At 51.9% G+C, this 25,345-nt stretch overlaps 11 protein-coding genes across 11 annotated transcripts; 8 read left to right on the top strand and 3 right to left on the bottom strand.

The window, feature by feature from the left end:
• The first annotated feature begins 296 nt into the window (after positions 1-296).
• Positions 297-1,647, top strand: B0J16DRAFT_331603 (uncharacterized protein). Its single transcript, XM_046126607.1, has one exon. The coding sequence runs from the start codon at positions 633-635 to the stop codon at positions 1,476-1,478; it is 846 nt and encodes a 281-aa protein (XP_045990762.1). The 5' UTR covers positions 297-632; the 3' UTR covers positions 1,479-1,647.
• A 403-nt stretch (positions 1,648-2,050) lies between these two features.
• On the top strand, positions 2,051-3,118 carry B0J16DRAFT_410501 (uncharacterized protein; the record flags this gene model as incomplete). Its single annotated transcript, XM_046133155.1, has 2 exons — positions 2,051-2,501; positions 2,541-3,118. The coding sequence occupies 2 exons, from the start codon at positions 2,051-2,053 to the stop codon at positions 3,116-3,118; spliced, it is 1,029 nt and encodes a 342-aa protein (XP_045990761.1).
• Positions 3,119-3,463: 345 nt separating this feature from the next.
• B0J16DRAFT_331599 (uncharacterized protein) lies at positions 3,464-4,565 on the top strand. Its single transcript, XM_046126606.1, has 2 exons — positions 3,464-4,053; positions 4,107-4,565. Exons 1-2 carry the CDS (start codon positions 3,940-3,942, stop codon positions 4,338-4,340), a joined length of 348 nt encoding a protein of 115 aa, XP_045990760.1. The 5' UTR covers positions 3,464-3,939; the 3' UTR covers positions 4,341-4,565.
• A 1,582-nt stretch (positions 4,566-6,147) lies between these two features.
• On the top strand, positions 6,148-7,075 carry B0J16DRAFT_379570 (uncharacterized protein; the record flags this gene model as incomplete). Its single annotated transcript, XM_046131005.1, has 2 exons — positions 6,148-6,298; positions 6,357-7,075. The coding sequence occupies 2 exons, from the start codon at positions 6,148-6,150 to the stop codon at positions 7,073-7,075; spliced, it is 870 nt and encodes a 289-aa protein (XP_045990759.1).
• Positions 7,076-8,304: 1,229 nt separating this feature from the next.
• Positions 8,305-9,349, top strand: B0J16DRAFT_393264 (uncharacterized protein; the record flags this gene model as incomplete). Its single annotated transcript, XM_046132051.1, has 1 exon — positions 8,305-9,349. A coding segment is annotated over one exon (741 nt), but the record flags the coding sequence as incomplete, so codon positions are not given.
• Positions 9,350-9,483: 134 nt separating this feature from the next.
• On the top strand, positions 9,484-10,769 carry B0J16DRAFT_410497 (uncharacterized protein). Its single transcript, XM_046133154.1, has 2 exons — positions 9,484-9,820; positions 9,872-10,769. The coding sequence occupies exons 1-2, from the start codon at positions 9,593-9,595 to the stop codon at positions 10,622-10,624; spliced, it is 981 nt and encodes a 326-aa protein (XP_045990757.1). The 5' UTR covers positions 9,484-9,592; the 3' UTR covers positions 10,625-10,769.
• A 331-nt stretch (positions 10,770-11,100) lies between these two features.
• On the bottom strand, positions 11,101-11,850 carry B0J16DRAFT_254700 (S-adenosyl-L-methionine-dependent methyltransferase; the record flags this gene model as incomplete). Its single annotated transcript, XM_046123115.1, has 1 exon — positions 11,101-11,850. A coding segment is annotated over one exon (750 nt), but the record flags the coding sequence as incomplete, so codon positions are not given.
• A 126-nt stretch (positions 11,851-11,976) lies between these two features.
• Positions 11,977-13,042, bottom strand: B0J16DRAFT_379566 (uncharacterized protein; the record flags this gene model as incomplete). The annotated part of the gene is made up of 2 exons (XM_046131004.1): positions 11,977-12,464; positions 12,538-13,042. The coding sequence occupies 2 exons, from the start codon at positions 13,040-13,042 to the stop codon at positions 11,977-11,979; spliced, it is 993 nt and encodes a 330-aa protein (XP_045990755.1).
• Positions 13,043-14,539: 1,497 nt separating this feature from the next.
• Positions 14,540-18,399, top strand: B0J16DRAFT_315393 (uncharacterized protein; the record flags this gene model as incomplete). The annotated part of the gene is made up of 14 exons (XM_046125246.1): positions 14,540-14,650; positions 14,737-14,959; positions 15,116-15,177; positions 15,239-15,408; positions 15,692-15,755; positions 15,789-15,915; positions 15,971-16,029; positions 16,074-16,108; positions 16,609-16,817; positions 17,023-17,084; positions 17,142-17,225; positions 17,281-17,777; positions 17,813-17,916; positions 18,152-18,399. 14 exons carry the CDS (start codon positions 14,540-14,542, stop codon positions 18,397-18,399), a joined length of 2,055 nt encoding a protein of 684 aa, XP_045990754.1.
• Positions 18,400-20,547: 2,148 nt separating this feature from the next.
• B0J16DRAFT_315392 (uncharacterized protein) lies at positions 20,548-21,672 on the bottom strand (the record flags this gene model as incomplete). Its single annotated transcript, XM_046125245.1, has 6 exons — positions 20,548-20,649; positions 20,710-20,794; positions 20,845-20,979; positions 21,033-21,128; positions 21,189-21,560; positions 21,626-21,672. 6 exons carry the CDS (start codon positions 21,670-21,672, stop codon positions 20,548-20,550), a joined length of 837 nt encoding a protein of 278 aa, XP_045990753.1.
• Positions 21,673-22,101: 429 nt separating this feature from the next.
• Positions 22,102-23,256, top strand: B0J16DRAFT_410496 (uncharacterized protein). The gene is made up of 6 exons (XM_046133153.1): positions 22,102-22,162; positions 22,218-22,232; positions 22,287-22,389; positions 22,440-22,507; positions 22,563-22,646; positions 22,696-23,256. The coding sequence occupies exons 1-6, from the start codon at positions 22,151-22,153 to the stop codon at positions 23,122-23,124; spliced, it is 711 nt and encodes a 236-aa protein (XP_045990752.1). The 5' UTR covers positions 22,102-22,150; the 3' UTR covers positions 23,125-23,256.
• Positions 23,257-25,345: the final 2,089 nt, after the last annotated feature.

The following is a 25,345-nucleotide window of genomic DNA, read 5'->3' as shown; positions in this document are numbered from 1 at the left end:
GAAGGTATGGATAATAAAATATACAATAATTGTAAGGGAAGTGGGATATTAGTATATATAGCTGTATTTAGTATATCTTCTTTCTTTATTTCTTAGCTATAAACATTACTACTTTACCACTTAAATAAAAGCATACTACCTATTTAAAGCTTAGCGCTCCCACCTCCTCAATTCGCTAAACACTGCTCTAACTCCCACATTATCCACATTACAAGATAAGATAAGCTGGAATAACAGGATAAGATAAGCCGGAACAACTAGAGATAAGCCAGAACAACTACAGCCTCCTCGTAGCACTCTCCCACCACATCTTCATTTTAACAACTATAAAGCACCACTACCAACTGCGCTATCCAACTCGCCCTCCAACATTCCCTCACAGAAGAAAACCACCACTCGCCCTCCGACATCCCCTCACAGAAGAAAACCACCACTCGCCCTCCGACATCCCCTCACAGAAGAAAACCACCACCTCAATCGTGCACCTTTCCATCATGACAACCCACGGCAACACCCCTGCAGTCTTGAACGAGGCTGAACGCCTCTGTTTCAACGGTCAGCCGCAGCTCATCGTTGCCTGTGTCCCCCACTCCTACAAGGCAAATGCGATAGATTAGAAATCCACGCATCGCATGGGGACTGGTGGATTACGGGAAGTAACCCTGCAAAACAACGTTGTCCTTCCTGTACTTAACCTACTTGCCGCGTACCCCGATCACGCCAAGAAAAATGCCGTCGAATACCAGGGTTCCTTTGAGCCAGCGTTCCTAAAGAACGGGCTCGCCGACAACGATAATAACCCCGCCATCCGAGCCGCTTACGAGAGCCTAGTTGTGTGCAATGCGCCAGCCGCTGTGGAGGGTCTTGGCATGGCGCACAACGCCCGCGTACACAGCATAGACAAGATTATTATTAAGATCTTCACCTCTGACTGTAGTACTACTTACGCAGACCACAGTGTTATGTGGTGGGATAGCTTCCTGGGAGGAAGCCACGGAGGTAGCACTGACTTCAACGAGGCATTGTCGCACAAAGATGCCACCAACTACAGCTACCGGGACGCTATTGTCGACATGAGCAACGCTGATGAATATAAGGACACCGCTTACGCGCAATGCGCACAAGGCCCAGGCCTACTCAACGAGCTCCTCCGCATGTCCCGAGGCACCAATAGGCCACGACGTAAGGAACTCACATTCGCCATATTCCGAAACCGACAGACAAGCCCAAATCCGCAGAAGAGAGATATGATCGTGGGTCCAAACCTCGAGTCATGGACCGGGGCCAAGAAGAAGGACGACATCGCCCTCCAGCTGATCCGCGGTCTGGCTGCGGTCCAGAAGCCCGACGTCCCCATCCGACTCGCCGTACAGGGCGACGAGGAGGACTGCAGCCAGGTGCGCCGCATCGCGGAGCAGGAAATCGACCTGCCAGTCAAGATCTGTCGATGGAATGGTGGATGGGAGGGGGAGGAGTAGCGCGACAGATTCCGAGTAGCCCGGCAGATTCCACTATACACAAGTAGATGCATTGCAACGTTATTAATTGAGAGACTGTCTTTACCCCCTGCTTTATAAATACCACCAACTGCTAATAAACACGATAATCATACATGCACAGAGGCACGCGTTGTAGGCAAAACACAACATCATTCCCCTATACATCCAACGGGAGCAATTATACACCCAATGGGAGCAAGTAGACTTGCCAACGGAACTCTTCGACCTATCCGCCTTATCTTACCAGCACAGCATGCACCCACCCACGCGTTCGTCACCGCGTTTTACCCCTCCTTCCCCGTTAACATCGCCACCGGCTGGCGCGCTACTGTTCACATCCCGCACAGTTCACCAAAACAACACCAGCGCAACCAACATACACCCTGCGCCGGCGCGAACACCCTGCGGATCCAGGCGCAGCCTCGTAATATCCCACGAACAACCGCGTGACCATCCATACTATTCAACAGGAACCAACTCCCGAAGCGCATATAACTCCACTTACCCTCCTGTACGTCCCATCCAAGAAGCACATCAACCACACCGACAACATGTCATCCTCACTGAAGACCAAAGCCATCACCGCAGCCATCCAACGGGCGGCGCTCAAGCAAGGAACCCTCGGGCCGCCCCAGCTTGTCGTAGCCTCAGCCCCCAAATCCCCAGACGCAAACGCAACCCACTGGGAGTTTGTCCCGTGCCATCGGTGCAACGGGGCGCGCGAGATGGTGCTGCAGGACACCAAGGTTCTACCCGTACTCAAGCTCCTGGCCTCACTGCCTAACGAGCCGGGCGCCAGCCACTTCACGCCCGCCCACCTGCTACCTGCATTTACCTTTGCAGACAACCCCGAATTCGAACTCGACCTATGCAAGCCCTCCTACGAGAGTCTTGTAGTTTGCAACGCCCCCGCGGCCGTTGCGGCCCTCGCCATGCCTCACAACATCGAACGCGTCCAGCAGGCAAGCCGAATCATTGTCGTGCTATTCCTCAGCAAGGACGGTGAAGACTACAGCCAGCATAGCGTTAAGTTCTAGGAAGATTTCCTGGGAGGCGTGGATGGAGACGTCGCTAAGCTCTCCGATGCTCTGATGAAAGATCCGGCAATCAACCAAGCGTGCCGCGATTCCATCTCAAAGAAAACCACGCATCTGTCCCCGGGTGAACCCCACAAATATCAGTACGAAGACACAGTCTTTGCGCAGCGCGCCCTCGGCCACGGGCTCCTATCGCAGCTCCTTTACGTCTTCCGCAACGACTTGGCATCCAAGCAGCTCAGCTTTGCCATCTTCCGGGACACTCATAACCCTGACAGCACCGGCCCAGCTAGTAGGGACATGATCCTCGGTCCCAGCATGGACTCGTGGCAAGACGGCGCTTGCCAAGACCTCAACGATAGCTCTTCCGAAGACGACGAGAGTATGTCCGGAGGCAACGAAAGCCTGTCAGCAGACAAAAAAGACATCTCACTTGTCATCATAAAGGCGCTAGTCAAGCTTCAATCGCCTGATGTCCCTGTCTACGTTATCATGGAGACCGAGGATGACGAGGACCTGGATAAAGTCCGATGTACTATGCGGAACCGAGGTTACCGCAATGTCGTACCAAGGAAGCTATAACTATAGGTTCAACGGCGGACGGAGATGGAAAGCGGGCAAGAGACCCGAGGTCTTGAAGGAAGGACTGTCTAGATAGCTGACGAGGCTGCTGTAAATAATCAAGAGAGCTACACTTTCACCCAAACCTTTGAGATGCTGCCGTGCTGTGATATAATAAGGAAGCACCACTCTCCAACCAATCACTCTATCTCTCTATGTCAGGCAGGATCTTCAACACACCCAGAGAGCCCGGTGTTGGGAGGGCTACTCTGTAACAGTGCAGTTGAACCTCTGTTAACTTGCAGATGGAATGATACGGAGCGATTGTTAATTTATTGAGGTAATTCAAACCTGGATTTTACTCTCCGCAAGGTTGAATCCGAGATTTGCCTGTTTGGGGTGGATAGATCAAGCAACATTGCAGAACTGCGCTTCGCAATGCGTTTTGGAGAAACGAGCTGCGTTTCCAAGTATCCAGATTCCAACAACATCCCACCTCAAGACAAGGACAAGAACCAGCCCCGCCAGCAGAACCAACCCTCCCCGTCAATCAGCCCATCGGACGACCGCACCCACGGCCACTGCTTGCCTTGGTCATAGTACGGCTTTTCGGTTCCCAAAACTCATCCTGTGATCACTAAGCAGGAACATCTCCGGGCCGGATTTCGTGCAAGGGAGATGGCCCCACAATTTCGTTGGCACCGTGGCGCGCGCCTCGCCTTTAGCGCATTAATGCATAATCCACCGGAACGCTCTTTCCTTCCAACATCAACATCGAAAAAACAAACCATCCGCCTTCTAATAGTGCAACGAACTATGGATTCGTCCACTAGAAAAAAGCGATGGCCCGAACCAGGGGCAATGGCCTAGAGCTATGCCCTGAGTATCAGGAATACAGAGCTGGATTCCAAGGCTCTGGAAAGCGATGGCCCTACGACCAGCCATTCGAACGGAATGTACGTTAACCACACGCAACACCTTATCCAATAACCTGCTAATGTCTTGCCAGGACAATGGCGAAACCCTCATACCTCAAGGCGAGGTTTTCTGTCGCATGCCGGCCCTTGTTAGTGCCAAGGGCCTTTGCTCCCACGTAACCAGCATAAACCTCCTATCAGTGAATCTTGCTAACGTTTCATCAGGACACTGCCCAACTGCCTCAAAACCTCAAGGCACACGTCCGAGACGTACACCCAGGAACCAAGCTCCCGGAGGTGAGGCGTGGTGCCTCCTCCTCGCATGACCTTGCCGTCATCAAAGGTATGTATACCTGGCAAACAAACCAACCTATCGCTTACCAAGGCTAGACTTCTGGCGAGGGCGCCTTGCCCGACTGAAATCATACCACATCCCAGGTGGCAATACGTACGACGAGGATGATGAGGATGATGAGGATGATGAGGACGACGAGGACGACGAGGCTGAAGAGGTTGAAGAGGGCGACGAGGACGACGAGGCTCAAGAGGTTGAAGAGGACGACGAGGCTCAAGAGGTTGAAGAGGACGACGAGGCTCAAGAGGTTGAAGAGGACGACGAATATGTCTCTGAAGAAGAAGAGGGCGCCTCTGGTCATTCTCGCCCCCTCCCAGGGCTCCAGCAGATGACCAACCTTCCCCGCTTCAAGTCGGGCCCGAGGAAGAACGCCGTAAGTACTGATCCCAGCTACTAATCATTGTGCTAACTTGCCAAGCTCAAGCTTGAAGAAATGAGAGTCAAAGCAGGCATCAAACGCAAGGGGGTATGCAACAAGTGTCTTGCAAAAGGCAACAGTGGTAAGCCTTCTCCGAAAACACACCTTATATCAACTAACACCAGCAGAATGCCCGCTTCCCGACCATCCGACGTACGCCTGTAACGTCTGGAAATGGTATATCCAGGAACTCGCCGCTGCGGAGGGAACGGAGGATTGGGAGGGTTGGGAGGATGTCGAGGACGGGAACTAGGGATGTAGATAGGTCGTTTGAGGTGCGCGATGCCACGAAAAATAAGAGAGGATGACCTGAATCAGCTGCCCGCCACGGAGATTGTGACCAAGGCGAAGCCAAGGTGCCTGATGGGTTGGAAAAAACTATGCATTAATAATATATTAATAATGCATAAACCCAGACTACCCACCTGGCACCTCGTACTCAGCCCGGTGGCGAGCCCCAACCACGAATCCAGGTCAGCCCTATGGATGCGACCCGAGCCTCGCGAGACGACACGCCACGTGCTCAGCCTGCCACAACCGGCGGCCGTTGAGCCACCTACTCAACAAGAACATCCGGCGCACAAATGACCAGGTCTCAAACTGTCATTTACGTGAACGACAACAACAAAACGCTGGTAGCCGCACTACAGAAAGGCACACTACACATACCACAACAAAACATAGTACTCAGCCACATCGGAAGCCAAGCGCGTCTCCTTCAACCGCCATCATCAGCCTCAGCACCGTCAACAAAGGCGACCAACATTATGGCTGCCAATCAATCCAAGCCCCTTTGTCACACCAACAATTGCAGCCGTTCCCCCCTGGCCGGCAAACCGCTGGGCTTCCCGTTGCCAGGCTGCAGCAGCTGCTGACCGGCAACCGAGCGCTGGCACTGCCAACAGCTGCCACCATCTGGCAGCCGCCAGAGCATTTTGATGATCTTGAGATTCCCGCTCCACCTTTCCCCCACCACTCCTCCTCCTTGCACCTCCTTTGTTATTCCTCCCTCAACCTTTTTCAACGCGCCGCCGGTTGAACGTCTTTTTTTCCCTTTGCCAAATTCCTCTCAATCGCGCTGACAGTTGAACCCTTTTCTGCCTTCACCAACATCCTCTCCATCGCGCCGTCGGCAGAACATCCTTTCCACCCTGCACCAACGAAAACTGCCCTCGAATCCGCTCACCTCAGCTACCAAACGACCACAGCAACAGCAACAGCAGCCATCTCGAGTGCCAGAAGCCACCCCACCCGATCACACCAATTTCCTATCGCGCAACCATCCAACTTTCTTTTTCTTCTTCCTTCATCACCAACCGTTGCGTCAAACCTCACGCCACTACCTCCATCGACTCACATGATGGCACCCGAGAAGCCCAGCAACAAGATGTCGAAAAAGCGACAGACGCTGCCGCCAAATAACCCAAAGCCCGGCAAGGTCCAGAAGGTGGCCTCAAAGGCAAAGAAGCCCAAGAGAGAGCGAGATGGGATGTACTGGACGCCGTACGACCGTGAGTATCAGCGCAGCGCCCAAGATGTTGTTGCCATGCACTAACGTTCCCTCTACAGCAGCGAAGGCAGAGTTCGTCACCGGACACAGGTTCTCTGCCTCTGGACGCGCCCTGTTGACTGTGAAGACTCAGGAGCGTGAGGACGACGTTACAATCTCCGAGTTCAATCTCGGCGCTGGCCGCGGTGAGCGAGAAGAGCTTATCCTCCGGTACTGGCTGGAGCTAGATATGAAGGAGAACCCCGACAAGGCCCAAGAAGAAAACCGAGATCACCGCACAGCCGTCACTGGACGCGACACCTATCATCTCCAAGACATTGTCAACCACCGCCGGCTCAAGAAAGGAAAGTCGAACGGCAAGCTGGTATTCGATGTCACCTACCAAGGCTATCCTCACAATGAGATTGGCGAGAAGACGATGGATGAAGTCTTGGACATGCGACCTAAGATTGTGGATCGATATTTCAAGAAGAAGGGTATCGCACTGCCCCGCCAGCATGCCAACCGAGTTGCAAACGACCCGGATACCAGCGATGATGACGACGAAACCGATGACAAGATGGGCGACGACGAGCATCCGGACGAGGCGAATGAGGAGTCGAACCATTGTCAGGATGCAGAAGGTGAAGAGGCCATGGAGGATGAGGCAGGCGGAACCGAGGACGTCATCGAGGTCCCTGACTCTCAGGCCCAAGGTGAAGAGCGCATGGAGGTTGATGAGGCAGGCGCAACCAAGGACATTGTTGAGGTCCCTGACTCCCAGGCTCAGGCGAACTGAGAGTAGCCGATGAGCGGCGCTTTTGATGTGGAGGAGCGGCTGTTAGAAGAAGCAGTGATCTGGATGGGTATAGCATGGAGGGTGGGTAGCCAGCCTCAACCCATAGATAGTCATCGATGAAGAGTCTGCACTTTGGACCCCGAATGATTCTGATCCTTTTGAAATGCACCTAATGCAACATCGCCAGCGTGAGAGAGTCCATAGGTGGTATCATTTCAACTACCGGATAATCAACTCTGTACAGGAAGATACACATATAATTCCCAGAAGATCATAAGAACCAAATCTTCAAAGATAGGCTGACTAGAGTAAAAAGGCTAGTAGGGTAAAACATGAGGCACAGGGTGAGGAGCCTTCTCATATGCTAGGCTGAACAGATCGTGTACAGGGTACAGGGTGCGTTACCGAGAATAATCAGTCACCGAGCCTCATCAACCAAGCTACTGGGGAACAGGCTGGGACAAATAGCACGTTTAGAAAAAGTAGTTCTGTTTAGCTGACTAACCTTCTGAGCAAAAGAGTGTGTTGGTTCTGCTGAAACGCAGGGAACCCGGATTCCGGTTGTTGTCACCATGGCAGACGTGGAATTAAAGTTGTCTGAGGCTGCCGCCGTTGTAACGCCCGTGCCACAGCCAGGAAGTTGACGATTGAGGTTGTGCACATCCACCGCCGTCGCCCAATAGGATTACAGCAGGACACTGTTTTAGGCAAGTTGGACGCGGGGCGTAAGCGAGGTCGATCGAATGACCGAGGCAAGGAGGGTCAAGCAAGAGGGAGCGGTGGAACCCGCCACAGACCACGTGGACACCGGTCCAATGTGGAACCGTCGACCAAAAACGTCAATTGACGGTGAGTTTCCCATTTTTCAGGAACACGAGCTGGTAAGGGCATTCGACATTCATCAGGCCAGGCTGCATTGCCAAATCCAAAATCGCAGCGCGTTTCGGCAAAACCGAGTGCGCGGAAAGGTGGAGACTGGTTCTCCGCTCACAACCCCCTTCCTGTCGACCCTGGCGCACCTGTACAATGCCATTAGAAGTCTGCGGTAGGTGAAGACGTCCCAAGAGTCAAAGTTTAAGTAACAATATCACGTCGGCCGGTATAGAAACTACAAGCAACCCTTGGGTGAAAAAGAAGCATCAGCTGCACCGTCTATTCATCTAATCTCGTAATCTCCAGCCGAATACCGCAGCATAGCAAACCTGGCCTGTCCAGCTGCTAAACTCTATCAAGTACGAGCGCGCTTCAGAGCCCTCTCAGCCCTCTCGTCAGCCTGCTTCTTGGCAGGGTCAACGCTGTCCGATGACTTCTGTCCCATTTCCGCCCAGCGCTTGGGGCTTATGTGCAGATGGGGAGGGTTCGTAAAGAAGGACATGTGTTCGTTCGGCGGTTTCTCCCCCACCCCGTTCCACGGATATTTGTACCTGGGATTGGGCGGTTCGATAGCCAGTGTCGTTATCTCAGGCAAGGTAATGCCAGCAGCCAGGCGTGCCTCGTTGGTAGCCTTCCTGAAATCGTACTCTGCCTTGCCTGAGTCACGTTTGAACATATATTCCATCTCGGCCCTGGTCCTCTCAACGTCGTTCGCATCAAGCTTCATCACCGTGACTCGGTCCGTACCGCTGGGGTTCGCGATCCTCAACCTCTCGGCTGGTCTTGGCACCGATGCCAATTTGATCGTTCTCCCGTCCACGCGGACGTACTCTCCCTCCTCCTCCTTCACGAAGACATACTCTTCCTCCTCCTCCTTCTTCGGCACAACGTTGGCCTGGTCGGACATGATGGCTGGTACTCTACGGCGAGGCTCGACGTTAGTCAGAATACAGGCTGGCGCCGACAGGAATCGTGACTTACCCCAAAGAAATGTACCGTTGTCGCTTGGAATGCAGGTCGACGGTACGGCGCAACTGACAGGCGCGGGAGAAAGCGTCGTGGAAGGTGCAGTTGGAGTGGGCAGGGGAACGGGATAAACCAAGAGGAAGAGGCTGGCGATCGGCACAAGGCAGCGCAGTTGCGTGAGCTGGCTTGGGCACTGAACAGATGCCGACGCTGTCGGTTGTTCGCGTAAACAACGGGAACACACGTGTGGTAACGAGGGTAGATGGCAGGCACAGATGAGAAGCGCACTGGTTGTTCAGTAAGCGAGAAAAGTTGAAAAAGAAAGAACAGTGGTGCAGGTTACACAGGTCATGTGGTCCACAGGAACAGAAGAAGCCGGCACTGTCGCGGCAGCTGCGAAGGGAATTCGGCGCTGCACCCACGCACCCGTGATCCACAGAGGCACGGCAGGCACCAAACGCCCACCCTTCGTTGCGTCGGCACCTTTCTCAACCTTCCTTCCCCAAACTATCTCCCGCCACCAACAAGCCTTCCGATTTCCGTTACGTCCTTGCTTCATTTCCTTCTAAAGCGAAGGCTGCCCCTCGCAGCAATACCGTTTGCAGCGGGAGACCCCTCAATCGAGCAAGCTGATCGCCTCTCCCAACACCCTCATCAACATCAGCACCCACTTCCACAATGTCAACCGGGAACAGCACAGCGTACCGGCCCAACGCGGCAGACATGGATATGGCCTTAAACTTTGCCAAAGTTAGACATCTCAAGCAAGAGGACCTCCCGGATCTGCGTCCCCTCGCAACGCCATACCTTACGGTGGATGAAATCGACATCAAGTTATTCCGTAACAACATGGGAGACTACCACTTCAAATACCGGAACACAGCCCACGTCCTACGCCTTGAGCTGGTAAGCCTATATATATCCCTTTGTAGAAGACAAATACTAACGTAGACACAGTACCGTAAAACCATGAGGTTATGCCCAACACTGGGAACAGGTCTTGATTACAGTCACAATCATCACGTGTATGCCCTCGAGTTCCAAGGCGACAAAGAGGAACTCCATTTCTGGACCAAGGTTGCCGACCTGCCAGGCAACGCCGAGATCAAGACCGCTATCGAGATGCTCGACAGCCTACGCCGTCAGCGGGCAGGCGGACCCCGTGTCGTGTACATATCATGCGTGGTTGCCAACCACCTCGGGTGGTTCTTCTTCCACTACCTGTTCAAACCCGCGGGCCTTCTTGCTCTGTTCTGTGCGAGGTGGGCGGTATCGTTGCCCTCGTGCTGCTGCTGCTCGGCCCAGCTACAGGTTTTCGTCACTGGCACCCACGAACATGCGATGGCGCCCTTCGCCCAATGCGCGGTATTCGAACCTCCGCCCGGCCATCCGGATATCTCCAAAGGCCGTTGCACCAACTGCATGGTCAAGCTCCCCATCCAGGGTCCCAGGGAGTGCTCGTGGAAGAGCTTCCCGCAGGCGCGGAAGCGCCATGAGAGGGAGGGTCCTGACAACATTGGATTCGCCGGCCACGCCTACAGAGCGGCAAACAGGGCGGCTGACCACTACAACCCCCCCAAGTTCAATCCGGAGGATGCAAAACCTCTTGAGCCTATTCCGTTCCCCAAACTCACCATCATTCTCGATGAAGTCTTGGGAGATCAAGTCCTTGGGCTCCCGGAAGGTGTCACGATGGCAGATATCTCCTAAGACAGAGGTATAGGGTGGGTTCGTTTTGAAGTTGGATGTGGTGCGTGGTAGTTGGGGGTGCAAGGAAACAAAGGGTATCTGCCAATAAACCACCTACCCGGCGTGGGTGATAGCTAGGGATGAATAGAACTGGACTTAGATAAAGGATATCTCTCAACTACCAAATAGTCCCCCACAAGGTCTGGTGCTGCTTTTCCCTGCTGCCAGCGAGTTGTCTTCCCGGCCCGTTAGTCCAAGTCACCCGTAAGATCTATAACTCCAAAGTCTTCCCCCTCAGCTGCTCCTTTACCAAGATCCCCAAAACTACCCGTAAGATCAATAACCTCCAAAGGCTTCCCACTCGCAATACCTCCAGGAACGCCACCAAAATCGCCCGCGAGATCTCCCACCGCTATCTCCCACTCCCTCTGGTGGAGGATACCACACGTCCCATCACCAAGCTCCCCATTACCGTTAACATTCCCCGCTTCCTCCCTATCAACTCTCGAAAGCCACTCCCCCAAGTGTTGAAACAAGACCCCGACGGCGTTTGGTGGGAAGGCATTTCCAATCTGACGGCGGATCTTCGTTACTGGCCCAAGAAAGCGGTGGTCACTTGGAAACCCTTGAAGGCACGCCAGCTCTCGTAACGTCAGGTTCCTGGCCTCGCTGGGATGGCGCAGGCGCACGTTGGAGCACATGATGGTGCTAGCGAGGTGGTTGGCGTCCAGCCTTGTCCCACAAGGCTGACTGGCTGCACCGTCGACGTCGTGAAGGTCGTCTCCCGGTCCAACACCCGCGATGGCATCCCCAACAGTGGTGTAGGGCAGCGTCCCGCCGAACCCGTCCAGACTGTGTGTGTCTGCAGGGAACGTGGGGAGTGTCTCGCCTGGCGCAGCGGCTATGATGATGAGCCTCGTCCTGTTCTGCGCGGCACCCCAGCGTGCGAGCTTGACCACCTTCCACCGAACCGAGTATCCGTACTGCGTGAAGTCGCTGACGAGGCTGTGCAGGTGACTCTCGTGGCGCCTGTGGGTGATTCCAAACGTCTGTTCCACTGTGGCGATTCGGGGGCGAAGTCTTGCCAGCAGCTCGTTGCATCCGTAGAGCGCAAAGATGTTGGTGTCGTCGTGGTGCGAGGGTACCGTGTGGGCTGGCGAGAAGTACTGGCAAGGTGGTGAAAGGTGAAGGACGTCCACCCGCATCCCTCGAGGCAGATGTAGCGACACCAGCTGGTCGATCGGCATCCGAAACTGCTCGACGTCGGGGAAGTTGGCTGCGGTATTGGCTTCGTGCTCTCGCAGGCGGCGGAGGACAGACTCCCCGCCCCTGCATCGTCCTAGCCGGGCGCCCCTGCACTCAACCTCCAGCACCTAGCGGCAGGTGAGATGCTTGGGATAGTTGGAGCATTCGTTTGCCCAGCCCTTGCCCGTCGAGACCCTTTGCGCGTTGGTGATGGTGAGTTGATGCACGAAGATGGCGTCGCTGAGCTTCACGGTGACCGTTTGCCGGGCGCGCTCCGTCAGAGAGCGGTTGGCGACCATGCAAACCTCGTCGATTAGGCCTGGAAGAATCCCCGAGCCTGAGTGGTGTCCGAGGAAGGGCAAGCCGGATACCTCAACTTCGCCCGTCTCGTTGCGCCGGAAGAGGCTATCCACCCTGACAAACTGAGCCAGGAAACCGGCGACCTGGAAGCCAGAGACTTGGAGGAAGGAGCCGGACTGTATCGTATGACCTCGGAATCGGGCTCTCACCATGCGTCGTCGGCTTGCTTCCGCGGCAGAAGTGTCGGTGGTGAGGTTAACGGTATGCGCCCGTGACCGACGGGCTCGCGACTGCATGTCTGATCGCGGAGGTGCACCTGGGCGCATGCATCAGTCAGTACGATCGTGACCAAATGACGGACTAGGAATGAAGACGCAGGAGAGGTATACCGATTGGCTTGGGGTGATATCGGCTACCGCGTGGAACAGCGTAGGAAGGGTAGCTGGGCCCGAAGCTCGGTGCGAGAGGTGGAGGGTTGAGAGTTGGAGGGTTGAGAGTTGGAGGGTTGAGAGGTGGAGGGTTGAGAGGGAGCGAATGACCCACCTGCCGAGCAGGCAGCATCAAGTCCTTCTTTTCCCTGGCTCTCCGCTGCTTTCGACCGAGATTCTCAACATCCTCACCACACAGCTTGACCAAGACTTCAAGACCCCCGACCGAGATTTCAACCAAGATTCTCAAAACGCAGCTCGAGATCAAGCGCGAGACCGAGGGTTCAAAATTCCCGACCGAGATTTCAACCAAGGTCCCCGATAAGATTTCACCTCCCTCAACACACAGCCCGACCGAGATTCTCCAAACGCCGCTTGAGACCGAGCGCGAGATCAAGACTTCAACCAAGATTCTCAACACCCAGCTCGAGACAACCAAGTACGAGACCAACTTCCTTCCCCGCATTGTTTCGGCAATCGCATTTCTTACCTCCTCCACCCCCGCCGCACAACTTTGCAACTCTTCCGCCCTTTGTCACCTACTCAGAACAACCAAGCAATCCCCCAGTTGCACATTCTCGCATCTCATCCTGCTCCAGCATCACGTCTCCCACCGCACCCCGTACACCACCACCCACCTAGAATCTCTTCGCGCATCATCTAGCCAGGCACGATGACCCCTGCGCCTGTATGTCAGGGCTCTATCCACCCGGTCGCCCGTATCTCACACTGCTTTCAGGAAACTGGCACCCTTCGCGAGGAGCCCTGCGCCTGCTGCGGAGCCGTCCAAGCTTGCGCTCCACCGAATGTCCTCCATATCGTCAAGCCATGCCGCGGTAGGTCCAACACCCAGCTAGATTACCCAGAGCTAACACACACGGTTACGACAGATGTCTCAAGCAGAACAGCTGCTGCCAGCGGAAACACACCATGCAACATGTGTCGCTGGGTGCACCGAGATAATTGCCACGGCGTATGTGACCCATTCTTATTCACCATACAACACTAACTGAAGCCTACAGTTCGCAGACAGGGATATTGCAGCTGTCTGCGGCCGGCTCAATGCTGCCCTTGACGACTACCACAAGCATCCTCAGGACCAAGAAAAAGTAAGTTGACTTTACCATTCCCACAAGGATCCACAGCTAACACAAATCAGCTGCATTATTTCATGGATATGCAGGCCCAGGCCCGTGTAGCTCTGAAACTATCACCTGAGGCTGTCCAGGAGCTCCTGCAGGCCGCAGCACGTATAGCCGCGCTTGAGCCGCAGGAGAGCTAGGCTTCTGGCGGGCGGGATGCGTGTACCACTGGCCACTGGATACAAATGTATTTGAACGTGAAAAAGGGGCAGGACCGGTTGAGGCTATAGCGCGTGTGAACGTTGGAGGGTCGGTGAAACGGCAGGCAGTTAACCAGGTAGCAACCCTAGCCACAGAGGGCAGTAAGCCTACAATATACCCCAATCTGCAACGATGAACGGTTGAATGTAAGGAACGAAGCACACTGTACCCAGCAAGGGAGCCACACTGGGACACCAGCTGCCAGTTATGGGTTATTTTGCCAGTGTATTAAAAATGTATTAAAAATGTATTAAAAATGTATTAAAAATATATTAAAAATGTATTAAAAATGTATTAATAATGCATTAATCAAATTCTATAAAACCTTCCGCAACTATAGTACTACAATAGCATGATGCTTTGAAACTGTCAGGGTCAGGAACTCTTCACGTCACAAATAAAAAATAACAGAGTACGCTCTTTAACTTGGTTTCAAAATACAAGCGTCAGTTACCAATGTCCCGCTTCATCCTAAGGTCTTGAGTACGCTAAATACTGTAGCTGTAGCTCTTTGGGATATCCCCTCCAGTACCCAAGTTGCCCACAGCTGCTCGGCAAGAATAAACAACAGGAGTCGATGCCCGTTAGGCGATGCTTGCTGCAACCCCAGCTGACCTAAAATGGCACCCATGATCTCATACCGGCCAATACGTCGTCTGTTTACCTCATCCACGATCTTCTTGGCCAACCAGCACATCATAGCGCAGGCAAGGTTCAACCGGGCAAGTCTGGTAAGCTGGGGTTGGCATATGTCAGCTGTGCTTGCTGCGATGGCTGTATAAAAACTCACGCGCGGGTCCGAGTTGCTCTGCATCAGCCTAGCAGCCTCGAGGGTTGGTTCGTCGGCAATCTGTCACTGGTAGTCAGTGAATTGCAGAGGGAGAAAGAGAGCAGGCTGGGTACCTCGCAGCAGTCACGTCGGCCGACTCGTCGACAGTACAAGCATGCCTCTTCGCCATCTCGTCTGATCCCTGTAGCCAATGTTAAAACTCCTGTCATCGGGTGCCGGATTGCGGTCCATTTACCTCGGGAGGTTGGGGGTATTCCGATTTCCATCTCGTCGCTCGTTACAACACACAGTATCGCCCAGCCGAGGCAAGGTCCATCCTGCTAGAGCAAGGTTAGGCAAACGGAATAAGGCAGGGTCGATTTGGAGGTACATACAGATGTAGCCAGGCTGCTGTTGTCCATTCCAGCGCGGCAGGGGGGGTTCACAGGGGAGGTGCTGACGGGAAGATCGCAAGAAAAGGAGGGGAAGGTAAGGTTCAGGAGAGAAATTAAATGGTGAGAGTGCACTGCTAGCAGCTGTTGTTAAACAGGGTGGGGCAGAGGTTCTGGTAGCAGAGAGGAATAAAGTGGCTCTTGTGCTTTTACAACTACTACGGGATGACCATAACTCTCAAGATCCTCCCAAACAAGCTCAAGACCAAGCTCGAGACCATGACTCTCGCGGCCGTGATTCTCAAGACCCTTTCAACCGAGCTCAAGAGTAAGCCCAAGTAAGCGAGAAAACATGGAAACTGCCCTCTGTCCAGGCAGACAGAAGCAACTACTTAATTCCTCCCCCATCCTTCCACATCTCAACAGCACTCATCCCAGGCTCAGCCGTATAACCTGCTGCCTGACCTTGAAAGAGAATACCACCCTTGTTTATAGTGTACTGCAGCCTGCGGAGCCCAAGTGCCTTGTCTACTTTTACCCAGCCAGCCCCCCGAAAACATATCATTCTCTTTCATCCTTCTTCAACAAAGTCTTAACTCCCACTACACCAGCCCCCGATCGCCTCCCCATATTGTAACGTCCACCGAAGCGCCAGTGAAGATAAGCTCAGTCAACGTATGTTAAGTCTACTGCTTGGCCTGGTCACAGTACCTGACTTTTCGCCAGGACAATCGCGCCATTCGCACCATCCGCAAGGATGTCTGCGTTTGTTGCGCCGTGGTCCAGGCTTCTGCGCCGCCTGGAATCGTTAGAAGCGTCAAGCCCTGCTGTCATGGTATATCATCGCGAGGAATCAGTTTACCCAGAACTAACATAGGTTATTATAATAGGCAAAGAAGATGAGAGATGCAACATGTGCAACCAAGTGGGAGAAGAGAAATGCATAACCGTGTGTAACCCGTTGCTATCTGCTGTACTATACTAACCGAGCAGAGCAGTTCCCGCCAGAGCACAGACAAATTGCAGCTGTGAGCAACAGGCTGAATGCTGCGGTAGGCCAAATGGAACAACATCCACGCAATGAAGAAATTGTACATTCACCGATACCACCCACAACGCTTTATAGCTAACAGCCAGTAGCTCCGTCACGTTATTCTCCTCCAGGGGCAAGCCCGCCAGCTTCTACAAATTGACGATGAGACTATAGCGGCCGTTATGGTCGAAGTACGGAGCCTCGATACGGACTAGAAGGGGAAGAACAGCTCAGCTAGGAAATACCCCGAGTCTGCCGGAGCACAGTTACAGTTGAGACAGTGGAGGCTGGGCGACAGGACATGACCTCACTTTTACGTGCAGAGCGGCAGCTCTTGATAGCTGTTTTGCTTTTTCAAGTTGGGGAATATACGCTCTCTATAAGACCATCCTTCCCTCGATCGCCAGAATCCGTGCCTGACACAATACCTTGACACCTGCCGTCACTGCGCGGCCGTTACTCAACTCCTCTCCTGCACCTCCTTTTCCTTGTCAGACCCACACTTTCTCCCGTTCTCTCGCAAGCTCCCGTTAAACACCCTTCAAAGCAGCCAGGCTCTCACCTGCATCTCACACCTGCAAAGATTCTCCGCCTCCCTGCAACCTTCACCCTCCCTCGTCATCACCGCGGCCCCAAACAAGCAGCAACAGACGTTATCATCCCACAACGTCGCAACCGCCAGTCGCAACACGATGGCGTCCCCAGTATGTATTGAAACCCTCGTATGTGTGTGTATTTGGCGCCGAACCAACCTCAACGCAGGACTCGTTACCGCCATGGGACACGTGCCTCCCGTGCTCGAGGGCCCACATCACTGCGAGTTTTGTAGACAACACACTGCCCGCCCAGCTCTGCCAAGGTAATACCGCTTGAGTTATATAGCCACTGTCATCCTAACAATCACTGCAGAATCCGACGAACCTGGTCTATGCTGGCGCTGCAAGAGTAAGGGTTGTTCCAAATGCATCGAGGTAAGTCAAGTCTAGCCCCTTTCATCCCACCCTTTACACATTACTAACTGTAGATAGATCGGAAACCAAACTCTCCAAGACATCACCCACCGCGTGGATGCCATCGCAACAGACCCTGTCAAGCTATCTACCGAGGGAAACGTACGTCTATGTTCACCTCCAACAGCGCTCGAACCCCCCAGCTGACGGTTATTAGCTTGCTATCTTTAACGAAGCGAGGCAGCTGTTTGACGAGCTCCACAAGTCTGCCACGCTCCTACAGGAGATCTCGGAACGGATCAAGAAGCAGGAGGAGTTTGCCAAGCGGGACAGGGCTAGGATCCAGGCGGAAAAGAACCAGGACAACGCCGAAATGTCCGCCCTCCAACGCGACGAGCAGCGAGTCGCCAAAGCCAACGAGTATATTAGGAAGATGACAGCACTGGCTGGGGCACCTGCCTCGCATGACAATGCATCAGAGCAAGGTCCCATTGGCCTCCGAGGCATTAAGAAGGTGACACTTGCCAAACAGCGCACATTCCCGGAAAGACACAGGAAGATCAAGTCACAGTATTGGAAACACCTTGGGCGCATTCGCATGTCGAACGGGCTTGGACGGGATCCTGCCAAGGGTAAACAGGACCGTATGAGGGTGCTGAAAAGCCAAAGGAAGCAGGCGACCGCCATAGAGGCACTGCTCAGGTCCATGGCCTAGTGTGGGTAGGGTACAGTTGTATCGTACAGTACAGCAAGATAGAGTCAAACAAGAACAACAAGGTCGACCCAAGAGCCCCTTTCAGCCGTAAATATGACCTATTGACAACAGCTAAGAACCAAGCTGGAAGCAGTCAAGGTAACCCAAACCGTTCTTCTCTTACCTCTCCATAGGAATTATTCATATGCTTAGACCGCAAGAATAGTTATTTTGGAGGCTTGTTAAAGGGCAACCTATAGAAAATACACATTTGATAAAGCAAGCCAGACTAAAGATAACTCACGCTATAAGTAGATAGTAGCTACTCTTTACTGTATGGATCCCTTCTGTTTGTACCTAACTGAAACATGGATTTCACTATTTATGTTAACAGCCGTTGGTGGTGCTTGGATAGAGCAGACCGTGCATTTCAAACTCGGCGTATCTTCTGTCGTATCTCAGCTCCTCTATACTCCAGCCAAGCCAAATCACAACATATTTCATTTCAGCCAGACGCACTTCGTTTCCCGCAAACGCGCTGCGTTGCTGATCTTCGCAATGTCATCTGACTCTATAGCCCTGGATCCAGACCAGCCTAGATTTACCGTCAGAGTATCAGAAGCCGGGTATATACTGTTATGAACAATGGAAACGCACTTGAGAGAACAGTTTGTTTCCTTTCCTATACTATAGTTGTAACTTATTTTAAAATGTCACAAAAGCATACATCTACACCATAAACCACTACTGTAAAGCGACTGTTCATAGGCAAGGATAAGTCAAGAAGCAAGGTACTACAGAGCTATAGGGTAGGTATTAAACAAAATAAGAATTACAAGATGAACGTTGGGCATGCCTTAGAATGTATTCTCTTTACAGACTTGTCGATTGTAGCCTCCTGTAGGTTAAATTCTAACAAAGTTCGGTCTATAGCTCATATCCAGCTTGTATCAGCCACTCTGAACCGGAACGACAACAAACACATAGTGACAGTGCCGCGCTGCACGCGAGGATCTTCCACCCCTCTGAACGTTTGTATGTCATTACCCCCATTACACTACTGGGGATTACGGTGGAAACTGATATTGGGCCAAAGTAGAGATTCGCTCCTTATGAGGGCCCAAGAGAGAGCTTTAAAATGATACTAGTTTTAATGGATTTGACCGGAGGCGTCAATAGTTACTGTAGATAGCGATATTCACCACAAGACAGGGATGGTGGGTGAACTGCGCAAAGCCCGTAAATGGACCCTTTTTGTAGCAAAGCAGATCTACCATAAAAGGCCTTCCGAAAGGCTCCAGGTCCCGATACTTGAAAAAGGAGCTCGATAAGCATGTGTAAGAAGAAGGCGCTATATAGTGAATACAGTTAATAACGATGAAGTTGCAACTTGATATAGGGTAACAAGCGTCAACAGTTAGAACCGAGATCATCTAATACCACAAAGCGAACACAAGTTAGTAATGTAGGTATTGTACTAAGCAGGCGTATATAACAAGGACCGGGAATACATAAAATAAAGTACTAATAAGCAATGAAGAGGTTTTCTTAAAAGAGAACGCCACCAAGAGTTAGACTTGAAAGTCAGTATAGGCAAGCAGTCAGATGGTTTCTACCTAAGCATAATAAGCAGACCAGATATCGTATTTATAGTCCCAAGGTTAGCAAGGTTTGTAAATAGCCCAAGTAGGAAATATGTTTAGGTTTTGAACGTATTCTGGCTTCCCAAAATGCACTTTGTTTACACAAAGCGTATTGCATTCCCTACGTTTCCAATGCTTCTACTGGAGGGTTCCTAGGATAAATCTAGCTTCAACCTTTACCGAGATGAGACAACTGAGTTCAGTGTCCTATTGTACACAGGGAAGTTACGCCAGTCGTAGTTTATCATTATTCATTTTATTTATACAGATCAGAAACCAGTAAACTACTGTTATATTGCGTTTCCTGACTTAATACAGCAACAGGCTTATAAACCAGCAAAAAGGAAAGAAATAGAAACTTACAACTATAGCTATAGGGTAACTATTAAGTAAGATATAATAGCTAGACCAGCCTCCCAAGATGGTAATAAAAATAATCTCAATATCCCTCAGTAACAGGAACATAACAATCGACCCCTTGGCTTGGCTACTAGGCACACCCCAGTAACCCTAAAGTAGTCAGTGCAGTACACATCGTCAGTACCAGACTACTAAACCCAGTTCCGCAAGGCAAGGTTGGATCCCGGCGACGCAATTCGTTTTCGCGAAACGCATTGCGCCGCCCACATTTCCACTGCCACCTTATAAAGGATTCGCCACATAAAGCTAGCTCTAGTTTTCTACTGCAATACAAGAAGCTAGACAAGCACAATACTACACAACAGGATGTTACTTTAGCTACGGTTTACCATTCTTCATTCTTATCATGTAATTATCTCAATTAAAAACTACTACCATACCATATCTTACTGTCCTTTAGAAAAAGAGATATTAGTTAGCTACAGAAAAACAAAACAGGTAATCTTATCATCATAGCTATAAGGTAACTGCCAGGCAAGATATGATAATAAGTCCAGTTTATTAGCTTCTTGGGGTTTGCCGGCGATATATCTGGTTATAAAGATGCCCACAATGCATAGTTAATAAAACAACACTTCCCAGTTTATTAGCATCGCAGTAAAAGTAGCCTTATGCTGCCTTAGTAGCAAGAATACCACAGTAGAGCCCTTGGTTAACTAGGATAGCTTAATCTGCTTACAGCCACCAGTATAGTACATATTCCCATAGTCCCAACTACCGGGTCCATCTACGGAAGGCGACGGTCTCCAGCCTGTGGGAATTCCGGATCTACTGCAAAATCAATCATAGAATCCACCACAGTGCGGCGCTTGGCTAGCTCCTTGATTTGCTATTAACAGAACATTAGATATGAGATATATACGGGGAAAGCAAAGGAGAAAGCTCTAACCTTCTTAGTCCACTTCGTCACCTTTGCAGGCAATGTTTGGTAATATCCGATATAGTAGATCCACATAGGAATAACAACGGGATAGCTATACAGTGTCAGCAGATAAATCTTAAGATCACAATATAGGTAGCGTACAGAAGGTTGCATGGCTTGCCGACGCAGCGTTCACACTTCTCCGTGCCCGGCCGGCTCCAGCAGTCACCGTCACTGCAGCCCGCAAGCCTGCTCCGTACACATTGGAGGCAGGGTATGGCGCGGCGCAACTGGGCGCTAGTCACAGGTTAGCAACGCGACAAGAATTGAAAAGCCAGGGTATACCATACAGTTCATTGTACAGCGCGTTGTCGCCTTTGGCCAAAGCAGCAGCCATTCGCTTCTCACGTCGCAATCGTACAGACCGAGCAGGCTCGACCTTTGCGCTAAATTCGTAAGCTAAATTAGCAATGTGTTTCCCGAGAATATGGTGCGAATGGACATACCGAGTTGCTTTCGCAATACCCGGAGGCGGAGTTACACCTCGGTCATCCTCTTCATCCTCGCCCTCTTCCTCATCCTCGTCGTCTTCGTTGTCTTCGTCGTCCTCTCCATCTTCTTCATCTTCGTCGGCTTCCTCGTCTTCGTCGCCTCCCTCGTCTTCATCGTGTTCTTCACCTTCCTCGTCGTACTCGTCTTCCTCGTCAAGTCCTGGGCCGGAAGAGTCATCGATATCGTGGCCGGACCGTAAGCGATTTGGGGCAGCAGAGCCAGGGGAATCGTCGCGGTCGTCGTAGTCATACTCATCGAAGTTACCGAAGTCGTAGTCATAGTCATGGTCATGGTCGTGGGTATGATCCAGCTTTGTGCGCTTCCGCCTAGCAGAGTCGCAGAGTCAGTTAACGTGAGCCTTGAAATGGATCATCGCATTTGGAAATCCCACCTTTGGGGAGGGGTGCCAGAGGACGGCATTTGCCTGGTACTAGGCATCGCGAAAAAGAGGGAAGGAAGCTCAATAGGTCTCTGTGGGAGGAGCAGTCAGAAGCGGCGTCGCGTTGTTGGAAGAGGCGAGCTCTCACGGAAGGTGGGGTGATGATGAAGAAGAAGAAAAGAATCAAAGGCTCAGGCACAGAGCGAAATTGGGATTTGAACTGCGATCCCCACTTATGATAGGCAACCTGGAAGAGTGTGCAGCCGTGTTAGCAGTGCGTAGCCGTGCCAGCAGTGTGTAGCCGTGAAAAGCAGTGCGCAGCAGTGCCAGCAAACACCAAGCAGTGCGCACCCGAACAACCGTCAAACAGCGCAGTGCACAGCAGTGCCAGCAAACGTCAAACTGTACGCGGCCGTGCCAACGGTCGGCACGTGTGATTCATTTCCTCTACTTGATCTCTCCACCTTCCACCTTTCACCTTCCACCTTCCACCTTTCACCTTTCACCTTCCACACTTACCCTCGGCCAACTACCAAAATGCCTTCTTACGTATGTATCCATACCCGACTGCCTCTTTGTGTCCCTATTACTAACATAAAAGCAGGCGAAACGTACCCCGGTATGTACCTTCTGCTAATGGCGCTCTTGACCAAATTGCCTAACGGAACAGCAGGACGGTAACGATAATTTCAGTGGTGGAGCCTGTCCCCCGTGCTCCTTGGAGGTCGCCTTGATGGGAGAGGATGATGAACTCCCTGATTATCCATGCCACAAAGGTAACCTTTACTAAAGACTCTGGTAGATCAATAGCTAATATTATGCATAGATTACGGTGAACACGCAGAAGAACGAACGTGCTACCAATGCCGTGACAAGTGCCGCGACTGCCCCAAAGTAAGTCGCCTGTTTCCCAACCCATGCTAGCGCAATCTGCTGACCATCTTTGCAGTTTCCCAACAAAAAGCTAAGACAGGCAGCTTGGGATCTAAGCTACGCCTTGCGTTCGTGCCTTCACGACGACAGCCCCGAGAATGTACGTACGGTTATGGAAACTTCAAGTTCTACTAGCTAACACCCGCCAGGTTCAGGCATTGACAGCTGCGAAAGCTGTATACCGGGAGGTTCATGGCCAGACTGTAGAGCTAGAGGCGCTCCGGTCCGCCGCTAAAAGAGCTGAAAATGCCGCCAGGAAGCGAAAGCAAGAATGGCGAGGGGCAGCTGCTGCACTCGCCGAAATCATGCCTTTGGCCAACGAAAAGCTGTCCTACATCTGGCAACCTAACCCTCCCGAGGATCACCCTGCTGATGTACGGGAGCTTGAAGGAGAATTCTTGATGAAGCGCGTGGCAGAGCTTGAGACTCGTGAGGAATTCTACATGGCACGAGAGGAGGCTGACAGGCGTTCTTGTGACTGGGAATTGGCAGTCTTAAAGTTCAAGGCTAGCTACTCACCGCCCCCCGACGACGGGTACGATTCTGACGTTGACTCTGAGTGGCTGCTCTTGGTCTAAAATGGAGGTACTTTAGCAGCCATTATAGGTCGCTACTACTGTACTTGAAGGTGTAGTTTATTTGGGGGAGAGAGGTCAATGGTAGCAGGGCTACAGGAGCTGTGAGGGCACTGAGAATGGGCAGGATGTTCGCTAGATACTATAACTGCCCTGGAAATATCAAGTTTGCTTAGTATGTGCAGTTGGGCTTCCGAGTTTCTTCTTTAAAACCGTGCTCTCTACAGACGCATTTCGTTTTTCCGAAATGCAATGCGTTCTCGACCTCCCCAATGCGAGTCGACAGGGAATGCCCAACATTGGTCCAGGTTAGGCTCTGTGCTGGGATACAAGAACCGAGATGCGTGTACTACACAACGATTCACTTAGTGTATAAATAGCAGCTCGCGAGTAGCAAGGTCAAGACCCAATCAGGGTTATCCATCTATGCGTTCAAGTACTAAAGACACAGGGGCTGCTGAAAGATATATATGCTGCAGAGGTAGTGAACAATGGAAAATGCCTACTGAATGGTCACAGTCACAGTAAAGAAAGTCCACTTAGTCCAGCCCCTTTGCTGTTGACCTGGATGCATGGCGGGTGAGAGCAGAAGGGCGTATTGTTATAATTTGGTTAATGCATTAATAATGTATAAATAATACATAATATAAAATCTATATAAATCAACAGTATCCCTTCTTCATAGTCTACACCACGCAACCGTTATGCTCGGTCAGGTTCTACCGATATGATACGATGAATTGGGTCTATTTCATTAGAGCGCCCGATGGTAACCACCTCCTCCCACTCTTGATAGGAGTGCGCCTCAGCCAGAGCGCAGTGGCCGCCAGCTGCCAAACGGATCAGTTGACCCCCGCCGCCCTGACCTCCTCCCATCGTCAGTACGAGTGCATCCCGACCTGAGTGCAGTGACTGCCAGCTGCCAAACAGATTGCCTCACCCCACTGCAGCGGTCACCCGTTGGCAAACACCGCCTTCTGGTCACAATCAGAGTGGTTTTCAACCCCAGTGCAGTGCAGTGCAGCGCAGTGCAGTAGCTGCCAGCTGGCAACAGGCTGTGATTCATTGCTTGCTCTTCCCGTCCAAGGTCACAGCCGGAGCTTTATATCCCTGTTCTCGGTTTCCTTCCTTCAGCCTTTCTTTTCCCTCCTCCACCATCAACATCCCGCCCTGCCCTCGCCGGCCCTCTCTTTCCGTTCACCGCCAACCCTTCCCTCCCCAAACAGGCCTGGGGCCTGTTCCTCGACTGGTGCCGCGACCTACCCTTAAGACTCTCCTACTCGCCGGAAAAATGCATTCCAAGTTAGCAAAAAGAGTCTGCAAGGCGCTAGCAGTACATATACCATACCTTTGCAACGATGGAACATCCTCTAACGCAATAGGCGAAAAAATTCAAATACCGCAAGGCATTCAACCCGTGCAATACCTGCAACACGAGAATGGCTACCAAGGGAGCCAGTGCTCCCCTTTATCAGCGTCAAAGTAAGATATGCAACCACTGTGCACAATACACAATGAATACTAACCATCCTGTCAGCTGGGAGGCACAAAAACCCCCGGTGCAGAGCCTGCTCCCGGCTTAGAAATGCCAAGTGCCCATGCAGAGAGGAAAGTTCAGCAATACAAGCAAAGGTCCTACCTACTAACGGCGTGCAGGCCAGTACCCCTGCACAGAAGAAAATCGCACGCCTTATAAGGGATGCCCTCAAGACCTATCGCGATTCCAGGACAAAGGACGATGTAAGTTAACCAACCATAACTCTCACTCTACAGGATCTAATAGAACATAGCTTGACAAATTCAATCGCCTCCGACGCTTCTTCCAGCGGGCAAAGGAAAAGGAGAATGCGTTCAAGATCGAGCAACAGAAGTTCCATGCGGAGTTGGAGGACATGGCAAGGAAGGCATCGGAGGTTCGCTATCGACGGGGGATTACCGACTCCAAGGTCTAAGTAACCAGCGCAAAGGGCGGCTCTCTAATTGGTGGATGGCTCAGTACAGCCCAGGGATAGATACATTGGGTAACGCCGGCGTTGACAGTGCCATAGCTAGTCATATCTTGAATAGCCAGCTCTCCGCCGTTAGGCAGTAATTACACCCGCGAGACACTTATTAATTACTACGTTCGTGGTCCATTAATGAAATATCTGTATATCTATACAACTTAGCAATGTAGACTTTATAAGATACCTAGAACTATACTGCTATTGATAAAACGCACTTT

The sequence above is a fragment of the Fusarium flagelliforme genome (genome assembly GCF_020744385.1).
Source record: "Fusarium flagelliforme strain FIESC 12 MPI-CAGE-AA-0113 chromosome Unknown B0J16scaffold_1, whole genome shotgun sequence".
NCBI classification, from domain to species: Eukaryota; Fungi; Ascomycota; class Sordariomycetes; order Hypocreales; family Nectriaceae; genus Fusarium; species Fusarium flagelliforme.
This window is presented reverse-complemented; position numbering and strand designations above follow the sequence as displayed.

Excerpts from the sequence above, each read along its gene's own strand:
- B0J16DRAFT_331603 (XM_046126607.1), top strand. The coding sequence starts at position 633 with ATGGGGACTGGTGGATTACGGGAAGTAACCCTGCAAAACAACGTTGTC.
- B0J16DRAFT_331599 (XM_046126606.1), top strand. The coding sequence starts at position 3,940 with ATGGCCCGAACCAGGGGCAATGGCCTAGAGCTATGCCCTGAGTATCAG. Across the intron at positions 4,054-4,106 it reads ACCAGCCATTCGAACGGAAT|GACAATGGCGAAACCCTCAT; the intron begins GTACGTTAACCA and ends ATGTCTTGCCAG.
- B0J16DRAFT_410497 (XM_046133154.1), top strand. The coding sequence starts at position 9,593 with ATGTCAACCGGGAACAGCACAGCGTACCGGCCCAACGCGGCAGACATG. Across the intron at positions 9,821-9,871 it reads ACGTCCTACGCCTTGAGCTG|TACCGTAAAACCATGAGGTT; the intron begins GTAAGCCTATAT and ends ACGTAGACACAG.
- B0J16DRAFT_410496 (XM_046133153.1), top strand. Across the intron at positions 22,508-22,562 it reads AGTGCCGCGACTGCCCCAAA|TTTCCCAACAAAAAGCTAAG; the intron begins GTAAGTCGCCTG and ends CCATCTTTGCAG. Across the intron at positions 22,647-22,695 it reads ACGACGACAGCCCCGAGAAT|GTTCAGGCATTGACAGCTGC; the intron begins GTACGTACGGTT and ends AACACCCGCCAG.